The 15,579-nt window shown below is 35.7% G+C and overlaps 1 protein-coding gene across 1 annotated transcript in view; it reads left to right on the plus strand.

The window, feature by feature from the left end:
• MTA3 (metastasis associated 1 family member 3) overlaps positions 1 to 15,579 on the plus strand; it is an 87,323-nt gene that overhangs the window by 32,918 nt on the left and 38,826 nt on the right. Inside the window, exons 5-6 of the mRNA XM_054196425.1 lie at positions 5,218 to 5,281; positions 6,481 to 6,598. Coding sequence (XP_054052400.1) covers positions 5,218 to 5,281; positions 6,481 to 6,598 — 182 coding nt within the window. The remainder of the gene's footprint in view (positions 1 to 5,217; positions 5,282 to 6,480; positions 6,599 to 15,579) is intronic.

The raw sequence follows: 15,579 nt of genomic DNA on the forward strand, positions 1-15,579 counted from the left end.
ATGACCAATGCATATCAAGTTGCATCGACTGAATAGGAACTCAGAGCAATGAGTTTTGAGAGTTCTTATACCGCATCAGGCTCACCCAAACTGCATCTACTTTACAACAGGAAGCTTAGATGGCATGATTCTGTACCCGTGAGGTTGCTTTTTCTACTCCTATGGTTTTTCCTGGTTAACAGGCACTAAGTGTTCTGTTTCTTGTGTAATTTTTTTCTGTAATTTTTATTTTCATACCTCCCTTCCCAATAAATCCTTATTAAAACAAGGTTTTTATCTTGTGGGCTGTTTTACTCATCTGGTGAAAATAGGAAGGAATAGCCTGCAAGAATAGCAGAACAGGAATTGCAGAGCTTTCCACTGGTTTAAAAGTAAAGGCTGTGCCGAAACAAACAGGGACTTTAAAAGATCTAAACAGTTGCTGTTAATTTTGATTCATTCTGGTAGTTTTAAAAGATCAGTGTTTGCATCAGTTCGGTAAATATCCTTTTGATTACTTTAAGAAAAAACTTACTAAAGTATAGTTAGCTAGAGAATTCAAACAAGCAGTCTCATTATTTTTTCCCCAGATATGCATATCCATATTCTTCTGGAGAATAATAGGGTGTCTTGCTCTGGGTTGTCTGATCAGGCTATACTGAAATCTTTTCATAACATTGTCTTGTATAATAGCCTTGGTCTGACTTTCTCTGTTCAGCTTAAATTCTTGAGCTGGTTATCATCGTCTTGTTGTCTTTATTGGAACAGGTTAGTAAGGGCAGTCTTATTGTACTTCTCTCTTCTAAATATTGATCGTTGTCATGGTCTTGTCTGAATTATGTTCCCATATGTTTTTCATTCCTCTGTTGGGTCTCACTCAAATGTGGTGGTTTTTGTCTTTACTTTTCAAGGCCTGTTAGGTCCCATCTCTGGTTACTGTCTTCGAAATCTGTCCTTCAGGACTCACTGACATCTCATATAGAGTGTTAATTTTCGTTAGCTCCTTATCAAATTGTCAAAGACAATCTTACATGTGAGTGTCTCACAAAGCTGCCATTTATTTTCTAGTTCTTTCTTTTTATTCTTTTCTTCATTCCACATTAAAAAAAATAAATAACTAAAAACAAACTTCCACCCCCTGAAAAGTAGCTCCCCAAAACAGGGAGGGGAAAAAATAATCCTTATGTTTGCTGCATTGAGACTTCTAGCTACCATGATGACTACTATGTCTTGCCGTTTCCTTATAATCTTCATTTGTGTTTCTGTGCTTTACGTTTTCAGTTGTAAACGGTTAGGTTTTGGGGGCTATGGGGACTATATGGACCTGGCTTTCCGCTAGAGCTGTTGAAGCAATCCTTTTCTACAAAATCATTAAGGCATTTTTTCCAAAGTAGTATTTGAGAGTATTTTTCTGGAAAGTGTTTGAGCCTTATTTCTATATTGTAACAAAAGGACTTCACTGAAGTAAGGAAGTAGGTTCTTGGTGTGGAGAAATAGGTCGTTAGGCATCCCTTACCTCATGGCTGTAAATGGTGGAGTCACCTGAAAAATATAAAAAAATTTACAAGCGGACAAGAGCTTCTAGTGAATGGGAGTGAAGGAAGGTGTAACATATGAAAACAGCTTTCGTATGGTTAGTGCTTTAAAGAAATAAAGTTATGAGTTACAGCTCTGGTTTCTAGGACAGGGGAAGCAGTTGAATCCCGAGTGGTTTATATGATAGATGCTGGTAATACTGTGAGCATATATATAGGTAAGTTTCGTTGTCTCCTTTTACTGCAAGACCTCTAAATCACTTTTTACTGCTGACTGATTTTAATACTATAAAAAGTTTTGTTGGTATTGTTAGCTCAGTGGAAGAACTTCTTATTTGTGACTACTGTAAAAACAAAGTACATCTAAGAGCAGAAAGGATTCTGAAGGGAAAACTTAGTCTCATCAGAATTAAATTGTAGGTGAAGACATTAAAGTTTGTTGTTGTTGTGGGGGTGGTGGTGGGTTTTTTGTTTGGTTTTTTTGTTTGTTTGGTTTTGTTTTATTTGCAGTTACTTGTACATTGCTGAGGTATCCAAAACTTTCCCTCAACATTTCCTTCAGCGTTCACACAAGATATAAATTTTGCCTAATTCTGTAGGAAGTAAAAATAATTTTTCTCTATGTTTTTAATTTGAGGAAAAGGTCAAAACCAGATATGTAGTCTTAACATCGCTGAACCCTTCTGATGCTATTTACTAGTAATTCACCCTTTTGATACCAGTTAGGTCAAGAATGCTGCTTTGTGGAGGAATAAAGCTTGAATTACAGTGGGATAAGAGGAGGAATCTCTGGATTCATGTCTGAATAAATATTAGACATCTCTTCAATCTTTATTTTTTTTTTCTTTCACGAAAGCTGGGTAATTCCATGTCATTTTTACCTTCGTTTGGTTAGTTTTTGTGACACATCTCAGACAGGAGGCTTCACCAGTATGGCAATGAAACTCTTAGCATTGTACTCGTAGTCTAAATAATACTCAAAACTTCCCTAGTGTCTTTGCAAAGAGAATATAATTTTATTTTGGTGTGTAACTGATCTTAGAACCTGGTAAATGCAGTTTATGTTCTCTTTCACCTATCTCTGTAGGTAGCTAGCTGCCCCCTCTGTTTTTAAAATCTGCCCCCCTCAGATTTTATCCTGTTATATTGATTCTTTATTTGATGTAGATTCATCTGTCCCAGTTACCTGAAATTGCTTAAAAGCATTAATGGAGTTCCAGAATGCTGTGAGGAGGGTAATGTTATATTTAAATTCGGAGAAAGCTATGTTTTTTTAGGTACATATCTTAAAGAAATAACTCTAGGTCTTGTTGTAATGTAGTTTAAACCACATTAGCTTTCTCTCCAAGGTTTTTTGATTATTAATATTGGAAGAAAGGGTGCAGAGTGCAGTCGTGATTGGAGAATATTTAGGGACATATCACTGCAAATTTGTATTCACTTAAGTTATTTCCTAGGCATCCATGATTGAGAGATGCCAGAGACAAATACAGTGAGCTAGATGCTTGATTCAACCCAGTAGACGATTTGCAATAGGCTGAGAGGATTCTCCTCTGTTGGAATAAAAGAGAAAGAGGAGATACATAAATGGTAGGCTTTTGTGCGTTTGGTAAAGATTCTATATCATTTTTAATAAGGAATTTCAGGTTTCTAGATTATAGAATCTGGTAACTGTAACAGATAATTTTTTCTAATTTTGTTCTTATGTAATGTACCTGTTTTAAAATGCTCTTTTTCATTTTAGCGCGGTGTCTGCTACTGTGTGTCTAGTATTGTCTTTTTTTGAGCCTCTAGTCATGCACGTGAAATATCATATACGCATGTAAAATGTTACCTGTGTGTTTGACTCCAGCCATTAGATGGTTAAAATGCTGTACAATGAAGTGTACATCAGATAGAAACTGAATCACTTAGAAGATGCGCTGGGGAGATTAATCTTGTCTCTTAATGGAATAAAATGACATTTTTGAATTTATCAGCAATAAGGTATAAGGTCAGTCAGTAAAATACTCTTGCAGTCACAATGACAGTGAAGGAATGCCTCTGCAGTAATTGGAGTTAAATAGCAGTAGGCTGTAGTGGAGAGAGAGAGCATACTAGAGGTATGTGGAATAGAAGCAAACTGGAAAGGTGAACTCCTGTTTAGCCTTTAACACTAAAAAAAAAAAAATCCGTTAAAATAAAGTTGACAAACTAACTTCATGGTACAACATATAATTATTTTTTAGAAGTGAGTGTTCTGGAAGTATCAAGGCCAGAAGCTTCAAAACCCATTCAAAGACATGGTCAAGTATAGAGGTGGTTTCTTACTTCTCTACTGCAGGTGTCTTTTCCGCTGCTGTTGTGCATTGTGCTCGGGTTTTTCTTGCTCATCTTCCCACCATTTCTCTTTGGCGTGGTTCTTCTGACAAATACGGAGATGAAGAGAAGCTCAGAGTTCAGGAGGTTATATACTGTAGATTTAATGAGTGGTTTAACCCCGTTTCCTATGATGTGCAATGGTAGGGAATAGGACATTAGCTGGGTATGTTTGCTTAATGATGAGCTGTTAACAGTTGGTATCTAATGCTTATGGCTGAGTTTAACAGTCAACATTCACTGAAATGAACGATGCTTTTTACAATAACTTCTTTGGTGTTATCTTAAAGTCAAGGAGGTCTCTGCAAACAATTATCTTTTCTATATTTGTATGCTGGTCTGTTCCATGGCAGAAGGGTGTTCTGGGCAGGGGTCCTATAGCCGTATATGTAAGGCCACTGGAACCTCCTGGTAAATGCTGACTGAACTGGTAGAAATAGAATGAAACTTAGGTGCATGAAATACAAGGTGATGTATTTAAGGGGTAATAAATACATATTATTATAAAATGGTAGTTCAGTTGAAAGTGATAGCATAAAAATGCCAGTTGCTAGCAAGATGATTCAGCACGCTTAACATTTTTTCATCCATATCTATGTGTGTTTCTTTAAAATACCATTTGTTAAAAATAATTCTGTGGAATATTTGCAGAGAAGTTGGAGGCAGAGGAATTTGAGGCCAAAGGAATGTTGTGGGAGAAGGGGATGAGAGAGAGGGGAGAGATAAGGGGTGCAGGTAGTGGGGTCGAACTCCATCGCGTTGTATACATGTGTTCTACATGGGCAGATCTGTACCACCACTGAACAACAGGAAGCTTTCTACTGGCAACCTGCACAAAAATGTGGTAGTCGGCATTTTAATGTGGCCATAGGAGAAATGAATAGAATTCCATGATTAATTACTAGAAATCATCCCATACCTCATTTTTACAGGCCATTGGTAAAACCTTATATTGGTTCTAGTTTGTGTTGTTTCAGATTAGGCACTGAACCTACTGGAGGTGAGTCACTCGGAGGTGATGTTTCGTTCATCCAGGCCTTTTTACTAATTGGATGTGTATTTATTCCTTGCCATAGTACCTCTTGCTCTTCACTACTTCTGTTTCTGAAACTGTTTCCCAGTTCTGTAGAACTCTTACGTATTTGAGCACTTGGGTCAGTACAGACACTTATTTTGTTGCTTTGATGTTAACTTTAATGTCTTAAGAGTATGGCAAAGTGCGTTTTACTGTATTTTTAGTGTAAACGTTTATAAAATATGTCTAGGTTATTTTCTTGCGAATAACTTTTTGACTTAAAAATTTGAACTTTTTACAAAGTAACAATTCTCCCTTATGTTTGTGTAGGGGAAAATGCAGTGTTGCACTTCTGAATGAGACAGAATCTGTGCTGTCATATCTGGAGAAAGAGGTAATATGTGACTTGTATTTGTTTAAATATTGGGATGGGTTTATGGGGGTTTTATGGCTGTATTATATAGTCTGTATTTGCCCATATAATAAATGGGCAAACAATACTTTGAAAATCTTTTCTTGAATGGTAAGTTAAAAAAATTATGTTGTTGAAAACACTGATTTTAAAAGTGTTATTGGAGAAATACTTAATCGACACTCTTAAACTATGGTTTTATTATGAATATGGTTGTATTTAGAAAATAATAATTTGAAGTCATTCATATGGTGTCTTACAAAAGTGAAATATACAGATTCTTTCCTGTAGTGGATACTTAAGGGCGAATTCACATGGCACTTTTTTTCCTTTTTTCTTTTATTTCCCTTTTTTTTTAATCTTTTTTTTTTTCTTTTCCTAGAGGTGTTCTAGAAAGAAGAATCTTCTGTAGTCAATGGAAAGAGCAAGAAAGGCTCATGTAGAGGGCAACTTAGCATAGGAGTTTAATTTTAAGGTCCCTGAATTATTGTTTGGGAAGCGTCTCCCCACCTTTCATTTTCTGTGGAAGGAACTTAAGGTGCTTAGCCTTAAGCAGAGGGGAAGAAAATTCCCCAAGAAAGGCATTGCAAAATACCTTTCAAAATAACCATATTTTTCTTTGGAGCATCTTAATATAACGTTAGGCAGACTGTGTTTTTAAGCTGAAATTAGCGTGTCTTTATTTTTAAATTTCTCCATCAAACCCACTGATAATCGGTAAAAATGTTTCTGAAAACAGGACTTCCCCATACTTCAGGTGACTGTTGCAGTTATGCCAATATGATTTTTGTGTAAGCCCTTTTCAGACACTAGAGAGTGTTTTATGCTTTTTGAGACGTAATTTGTAATGCAAAGTCAATATGGTAGAGAGATTTAGAAGAGGAAACATGTTAAATTCCGAAAGCAGTTAAAATTATTTCTTTTCAGATCCATCGATCTGTTTTTGTGTATGAGTCTTTTCATTATTTCTCTGTTCTGAAATAACTCCTAGCAATGAGAGAAGCTTCAATTAGCCGTTTAAAAGTACTCATGAAATATCTGCATTATTTAAAATAAGGATTAATGTCCCAAGCCTGTGCTCTGTAAAACTGTGCGAGGGGGGTTACTTTAATAATTTCCAAATGGAAGGTGATAAAATTTTAAAAATTACTATGCTGTTGCAAATATGTGTTCTTTTTTAGGATACTTTTTTTTATTCATTGGTATATGATCCATCACTGAAAACGCTTTTAGCAGACAAGGGAGAGATCAGAGTGGGGCCTAGATATCAAGCAGATGTGCCAGACATGCTTGCAGAAGGTAAATACATGATCTTTGATTAATCAAAAAAAAAAAAAAATCATCTTGCATTATTACTTATCCTGACTTTCTGAACTAAACTAATCAACATAGAGGCAGAGAAAGTAGAAGAGTTAAGTCTAAAAATTGGTGAATACCAGTAGATATTATGAAGAAAGCAAGCAAGCTGTTGGAAAGACATTGTCCATTTCCAGTTTGCGCATAATACAATTTAGGCATTCAGTGTTTATTTATTTAATTGTATGGTCCAGTTAGACCTCGTGGAAAGGTGGTGTTGAGGACTAACCCATTTTGTAGAATAATAACACGGTAACAAAGCAAGTGAAAAATGTATTCTTTCTCTCCCTTTTAAAATAGGCTCTATGTAGAGAATATATGTCTTTGTGTCTTCTTATTTTAAAATATTGTCTTCCCTCAAAGCTTCTTGTCTATTTGGTAGCGGGACTGAAACAAATGTTTCAAGCCTTGGCGTATCTTTAAAATCACTGTTATTTTTTAAATTTTATTTTGTTTATTTATAGTCTAGCACTGCTGCCTGTGCCTTAATCTTTTGCTTTATCGGAACTTTATTCATTTAAACAAAATTTCAAGTACAATATTTATTTAGTGTTTGGGTGTTATTTAAGAAGCATAAGCAGCTGTGTCTTGTTATGTCTGTAATTATTTTTACTTAGTAAATTTTAAAATTAGCTGGTTTTGTTGGTGAAATGTGCACTCTACATTGAGTGCTAACAAAAGGAAAAGTTTACTGAGAAGCATCTAGACATAGATACTATTTTCAAGAATCTTTGTCTTTATTCCTTATTAAGAAAAGATTATGTGACAGGAATATCACTTGCAGTAAGTCAAAGGAGTTCTAAATGCCCCAAATATGTTTATTTGTAACTTTAAATATTGTGTCTTCCATTCATCATGGGCTGCTTTTTTTTTTCTGCTATACTTTTTCTTTTGTATAAAACAAGCATTATTTCTACAAAGATTATTTAGTAAACTGTATAAAACAAGAATTATTTGTTTTCTTTCAAGTGACAGATTATTTTACAATGGATGTTGTTTAGTAGCTCACCTGCATTATTATTCTGACTTTTCTTTTAATAACCAGAAATAAACTATAGGAGGTCTTTTCCGGATTTGTTCATAGCACTCACAGATTTGTTTCAGAACAAGTTTATGACTAGGATATGATACACTGATGTTCTTGCTGTAAAATGTGCCTCTCATAGGGAAACAAATAATTATGTAGACATTCCTATGCTCAAGAGGAAAGCTTCCCAGGGGACTAAGAGAAAATGACTGTCTCAACGTGTGTGTCAAGTGGCCAGGAAGTATTCATGTGCTTCCGAAGTAGCTGGTTGAATTGTGTTGGGTTTTCAGGATAAGCTGGAGTTGTCTGCCAGGCAGGAAGTCTTTTTGTACTGCATTCTGCTACTTACATTACTAAAGACAGAGCCTAAATATGGAGTAGTGAATACTACATATAAAGTAATTGTTTTTCCCATGGAAATTCTACTTATTTAATTTTTTTCTAAAATTAAATTCTGTATTTATTAGAAGTTGAATTACTAAGCTCTTCTGGAGCTTAACCTTGTGAGGTAAATCCTTTAGTCATTAAATGAGTAGAAGATCTTTCTCATACGTCATGAGGACGGGATTTCACTGTGTATTACTGGCTGGTTTTTCTCACGCCCCACTAATCACCAAAGTGTAATAAGTGATGAAGTCTTCTTGCTGTCTTTAGTAGGCAATAATAGTCCATCGATTATGAAGGTTCGGAAACACCAAGTTGCCCACAAACCAGAGATCTGGTTGCATACAGAGCACTTCTTTGGCAGTTTGGTTGGATTAATCTGCACTTATTTCCAGTGGCTGGTGGAAAAAAGGGTTTGATTTTAGAAAGATAAAGGTATCTGAGTTATTGTAGTTTTGACTGATTGTTGTCTCAATGTTTCTGTAGCCTTCTGACCTCTAAGGAAAAGAAAAAGATGATTCAGCTGTTACTGTGTCTTTATGTAAGCTGACAGCCTGAAAGTTAATTCATTCACTGTCAAGCCTTTTCATTCATGGAAAAAAAATAAAAAATGTTTAAAATTAATAGAAAAAAAATAGATACGTTTGGAAAACATGGGATTCTGTGAAGATTTCTGAATCTTGAAATAAAATTTGCAGTCTGTATTTTTAAAATGATCTGTATGTCGAAATTATTATGCCACAATGTATCATTCTGTAAAACTAAAAGCCTAGAGCAATCACCTTAAACTAAAAGAAATAATTTAGACAACATCGAGTTGGGGATCACTTGAGAAAAATAGGTTTTGTGTCATCTAATTAGATGTTAGTAGTAGTTAGAAAGCACTGCTAACTTTATTCACGTGTAAAATTTGTCAGGCCAATTTTAATGTAAAGGCAGTATACCTTTTTGAAGGTTGTTGGTAGGCATATTTTATGTCTACAGAAAATCCCCAAAGCCATTTAAAAAAAAAAAAAAAAAAAAGATTTAGAAAAATCGAAGATTCACACACCATCACTTATTTTATTTTAAAAGTTACTGGCGTATAAATCCAATTCAAATTACTGAAGACATGCCAGTTCAGATTAGCTTTCAGAAGACCAGTCACAAAGTGACTGAAAAATGAAAAAAGTTCTTTGAACCATGAAAACCCTTCCACATCTTCTGTAAATATTAAATTATTTAGATGTAAACACTCTGATGTATTCTAGTAGATTAAAAATTCAAATTGATTGCATTTTCTCTATACTGTGATAATTTGTGTTCTGTCTGGACTACTGCCTTGGTTTTTTTTAATGGTTGTTGGAGAACTAGATACATTTTTTTTTTTGTGGGAATAGTTTTATTTTTTTTCTTCCTTGCATTGGTGTTACCGTTTTTCCATCCTTGCATAAAACATACTCCAAAACCTAGTGTTTAGACCAAACTTTGGATAATGCAGCATACCTTCTTCCCCCCGTCCCTCCCCCATGGGTGCGTTGGATAACTTTATATTTCTCTTTAATTTTTGGAATGTAAAGAATGTTTACTTTTTAAAAGACTAAAAGGTTTATTAAAATCAAGATACTTAACAAAGTATTACAGATCCAACTGTATTTCTACTTTGAGATGCATTGAATCATAAATCCTTTACACAGTTACAGTAAATAAATATAAAAGTTTAAATCTGGTTGAAAATGCCTACGCCTTGTTTATCTACACTGCTTTTGTTTGTAGTGGTTTAGCTAAATTGCTTACATTACACATTTAGTGAAGACTAGATCAGATTTCTTTCAGCAGTCTTACGATTTCTGTTATGAGCATCACTGGAAGTAAAACTTTGATCAAAGTTGCCAGATTCAAATGATATGAAAGCCTTTGTTCCCCGCCCAGTACTCCAGTCCTTCAAGGCTCTTGAAGATTTTGAGAATCATTATAGTTGCTTTTACTGCACTGGAGAACAGGAGGCTATATTCTGCAGTATTGACTTAACTTCTGGCTAATATGATACTAAGGAAGGTCCTCTGCTTTTAACAACACATTATTCAGTGTTTTATTCTGTGAATAAGCAGGTGTTTATTTTCAAATCTGTTTCCAGTGTGGGGTAACATTCTGCTCCTCTGTACAAAGCAAGAATAAAAAGGTTTATCTTGGAGAACCAAAGCACATGTTTGGACAAAGAGTATCTTGTTTCAGGCATCTCTACTCTACAGTCCAGGAGCAAGGTACTTGGTTCTCTGCATGGGATGGCCAGAAGCTGCTGTCTGGTGCATCCACCAACTTATAAAATATGTGACTAGCAAGTTCAAAAAAAACAAAACAAAAATCCCCGAACAACCAACAAAAACCCCTCTATAGTATTGCTTTGGGCAAGTCATTATTATCATTCTTATTTGATTAAAAGGCATACTTTTATAAATTGTTTTGAATATGATGAAATCGCTGTCACCTTTAACTAAGGGATTTTATTTAGTCCTGTTTTGTCTACAGGGAAATACGAGGAAGGTCAGGGAAATTACTCCAAGGCAAATCAGTTTAGATATTTGGTAGACTTTTATGGAACACTCATCCTTCCTGGTCTCACGACTTGATCTGTTTAAAACTAAATGTTTTTAAATTCTATATTTTCAACCAGTGTTTCTCAGCAATGGAACAACTGATGCAGTGGCAAGTTGTGTTATGTGGCTGACTAGAAAGCAGAGAATAAGAGAGAGAGAAAAGTACCAGCATAGCATTAGGGATATAGTTCATAAAGTAGGATAATGCTCAAGTAACTGGGAAAAATTATTTTCTGCTCTACAGGATTTCTTTTAATGCATTAAAAAAATTGGTTTTTTCATATGCCTGCACTAGTCTTTCTGCCTCATGCATACTATCGTACATGTAATTGTAGCTGTCACACAGTAAAATACATGACAGCTTAACTAAATAAATACAGTCAAAGTGTTGTTATAGATGATAGGGAAGCCAAGCATTTAAAATAACCTTATTGGCCAAATCAGTAATTTTTAAAGTTATGGCTTACTTTTGTTTATTCATAGTGTTGTGAATCAGGTGGAAAGACTGGGACAAAGCCAACAAAGGTCAATAATTGTTCCCCTGTCTGTCAAACCTCGATTAAAACTTCTGAAGCAAAGGGTATTTTCTAAATAAACCTAGTAAAGAACTATATCCTGACTGTCTTTAGTCGTGGTATGTAAGTCTAGGGAAACTGTTTGGAATAATTTTCTGACTAAAAAAACCCCAACCAAACCAAAAAATACTAAATTGTATTTTCACGAAAACGAATAATTTTGAAATAACTATCTTCTATGATTTTGAAAACAATTAGAGAATAAGTCTAATTTGTTGAAATAAATTTTCTGATGTTACATTTGCTTTGTCAAGCAATACAGAATGAACCTTTTGTATACCAGGACTTGGTAGAAGAGTGCTTTGTTAAGCAATGTAAAATGTTTAAATGTTGAAATTGGCATTTTCAAGAAAACATAGCCCACCAATGTAAGAACAACTGTGCTGAATCAGTTGCTTATTGACGTAGACGATCACATCTCTTACGGCTTGCTAGTTTTCTTAAAACTTGTTTAAAACCTATTAGAAATCCAGTAGACTGTCACCTTGAGCTTCCTTATGTATCTCTATGATCTCTTTGCAGAACTTCAATAAGTATGTGAGGTGTGATTTTTCTTTATAAAAGGCGTGCTGATCTATCTCCAGTATATCTTTGTTGTAGTTTCTACTAATTCGGCTAGTGTAAATGGGAGTCTTGATGATGCTTAGTTGCCTGCATTCTCCCTTTAGCCCATGCACCCCCCGTCACACCCTAGGTAACACAAATGGATTTGAGTTTGCCTGTCACTATTAATAGCTATTGTATCCTTGAGTTCGTGTAGAAATCTTGAAGGTGCTTGTTCAAACTCAAATAACTTGTTAATGTTCGTATTGTGTAATTGTTCTATGAACTCTCCTATAGATGCTTCATTTTGAGGTAGATCTTCTTTTAGGTCTCATGAAGCATGTGAAACTCTCCAGTTTTGTCCAGTCATCAAAAATGCAGAGAATTAATTTGATTTCTCTGCTAACAGTTACCTTGAATTTCTCTTGTTTGCTTCGTTTTAAAACATCACATTGCCAATGTCTCAGATCCTGCCCACAGTCTTTTGCCTTTTAACCTGGGGAAGTGCTGCTTTATCTGTTGGGACTGGAATTTTAACTCTGATTAAACAAGCACAGAAGTGAGCGGTTGTTTAATCGATGCATCTTTGCTTCAAAGATGATCTTAGGCCAAATTTTTTGTGCTTACTTACAGTCATTTTTCATTAAGAGAAGCTGAAAGGGAAACCTCAAACTGCTGCTTAGCCGCCTTCCCTCCAGCAGTGATGCTGGGTAACTGGGTAACCTTTTTGTGAGTTTTCAGTCATTGCCATTAGCGTGCTCAGTTTCAGCTGACTTTCACATAAAGGCTTGAGACAATATGTTGAGCTTGTAGCAAATCTCAGTCTAAAAATAAAGGGAACACCCAAAGATTAGGAAGTGCAAATGCTAATGTTAAGCTAACAGCATTAATACCTACCAAAAAGTCTTCGCTGTAACTGGATTATAATACTGCAATATCAGAAATAGTGTAACATATGCATCGTATGATTCAGTTAACAGAGCAACTACTAACCTTTAAAAACTTTGTTTCTCTCTTGTAAAAACATGGGGTAATTTCTGAGATTTAGCACAAAACCACCAGATAGAAAGTAGATTGTAGAGGGAGTTAAACTCTGAACTGTCTGAAGTTGTTCAGCTGGTTGAAGGGCGTCTTTGGGCATGCGGAGATTCCCAACCGATGTTATCCTGGGCAGCATCACAGTGGTAGCTGTTCACAACTATCAGTGTGCACGTGCTTATCTGAACAGTGGGAAGTGTCTGGTAAGAATGATTTACTGCTAATTAATTGCCTGTGTATGGCAGCAGCTTCTGTCAGCTCATTTAGCTCTGCTCATAGTGCCTCTTGTATGAGTGCTGAGTGCAGAGCAAGTCAGGTGGAGCTAGCCATCACCAGCCAAAACGTGGACGTGTCAGAGTGGGAAACATGATGATGGATGCGTGAAGGGTTAGGGTTGATTCGCGGTTGGTGGGAAATGAGATTTTATCTCCATGCAAAGATACATGGAAGGAGACAAGTGTCAAGCGGTTGACAGGCGTGGTGGGGAATGATTAGGTTTGAAGGCTTATCTAGAGAACTGGCTGCTAGTGTTAAGTATTGCTAGTCCTCATTGGGTGCTGCCACCAGGAATGGCAAACTGTTTGCAAATCCCTGTTTTAATTAGCCTGGAGGGTTGATCTTAGAGTCACTGTTACAGGGGTGTCTGTGTACCGCTGCATGGAATTTTTCTTGTGCTAATGTCTCTTCCCAGCTGCAATCCCATTCCTAGACCAGTACTACTTATCTGTTGTATGTAGGTTTAAAAGGAGGCCACTGTGTCCTGGGGAGTTCTTTATGGAGCAGGAATCTCACACAGTTAGGTACCCTCTGGCTATTTAAAGCAGTATAAAGAGTTTGGAGTTGTCAGGGAAGAGGACTACCCACTTACTAAGACACAGAGAGGAAGAGGAATTAAGAGTCTCTGAAATGGAAGAAGCAGCAGCCTGTAGGAAAGACATTCTGTTCAAAGCTTTTTTTTTTCTTCTTTTTAATAAATAAAATTATAAACTATATTCAAGGTACCTGTAAAAAAAACAAAAACAAAAAAAAAAACCCCAGAGTCCCTCTTGCATATCTGAGAAACATCCAGAGACAGCACTTGCTGTGCAGTCAGTTCCATTTCTTGAAGGCAAGACATTTTAGAATTAATGGAGTTTAAATAGTTGGGCACTCAATAGGAAGAAGGGGAGCAGTTCAGGAAATTTAAGCTGTAAATTTTGGGTGATGTTCAGAGAACTTGTATCCAAGACTTCTAAAACTTTTCTCTGTGTTGAAAAAGAACAAAGTAATTCCTTCAGAGGTATTTCCTAATGTCTTCTCTGCTTTTTTACTTCTTACTGCAACTCAGTTGTAAGAGCATGTTGTTTTTAATAGACCAGACATTTCAGATAGAAACCATTAAACTCAGAGTCCAAGCCTTGGGAATATTGGAATTCCAGGATTTTAAGTTTAAAAATTGTTGCGACTAAAGAGAAAAATAAGAAACTCATCTACATACTGTTTGGATTTTTAACATTATTAAAGTACAGGATGCTTAGACTCAAATGTATCATATTTTCGTGTTCTTTAAATGTTTCCCATATACACTAAAACTCTGTTTTCATTTAATAAATGAAAAAAGATGTTTTAGAATAGTGGAACCCAGCTGTAATTTTATGAGGAGGGATCAGTTTTGTTACTTCATGGTACATAATTCTCCCATTTATTGGAAGAACCACTGCTGAATTTGAAAATGACTTAACGCTAGGCAGAGACCTGTAGGAGTTGTCTGAATGGGACAACTGATTCTTTTGTCGAATCTTCTCGATTCTGTGTGCTGGATTATCTCTATGAGTCTTGATGCGGGTGCAGTGATTTCATTCTGTTGTGAGAAGATAAAAATCAGGCAATATGAAATACTTTTAGAATATTCCGTGTTCTAATATTTAAGTATTAAAATTGGAGAGTCGTGCAGTCGTTAGATACTGAAGACAGATAACGTGTGTCTATGAGAAATGTCTGACCGGATAAACAAATATTGTGTCTGTGTCCTATCAATTTTCAGAAAATATGGTCTGTAATTTGTGCTAAGTGATCAGTCTTAAGGCAATTGCTGTATATGAGAACTGGACACGTTAATACAATAGGCAGTTCTTAGAAAATAAAGTTCAGAGAATATTGCCTCTTTTTTCCTGAGTTTCCATATACATGGTATATGCCTAACCTTTCGTTTTTAACTGGCTTGAAGAAATCATGAGGGCTGATTATTTTGAGACCACGCGGTCCTGAAGTAGTTAATGTTTCCGTTGTGATTGGAGCAAAATGCAATTACAAGAATAAATCAGTGGATTTAGTTTAAACCCAGTTGCTTAGGTACAGTCATCAAAGAAAGAATTGCTTTTCCTGTGCACACAGAAGGTGACAACAACAGCAGCTTTAGGCTCTTCAGTGAGCAGTATGTTGGCTTTTGAGAAAAAGATTTTTGTGGAAAAAAACTGTCAACTATAAAGTACTTTTTTGGATGGGGTGGAGGAACTCGTTTGTGTAGTAGCTTGTGCATCTTTTTTGTTCTACATACAGCAATTTGCTTATCCATAGTCTGTTGTTTAAAACCAGATTTCGTGTCAGTTGAAGATGACCTTACTGAGATCTAGACAGCAGAAAGCAAAGCTCAAATTCTGGTACCAGAACTGTCTTCAGGAGCAAGTATAAAAGGAAACTTTTATGCCTAACTCGCATTTGCTTCAAGAAGACGCATCTAGAAACCTTGTTAGAAATCTGTTTTCCACCAAGTTCAGTGTGAAATGCATTGAAGCTTAAAAG

This window comes from Rissa tridactyla, chromosome 3 (genome assembly GCF_028500815.1).
Source record: "Rissa tridactyla isolate bRisTri1 chromosome 3, bRisTri1.patW.cur.20221130, whole genome shotgun sequence".
In the NCBI taxonomy this organism is placed as follows: domain Eukaryota; kingdom Metazoa; phylum Chordata; class Aves; order Charadriiformes; family Laridae; genus Rissa; species Rissa tridactyla.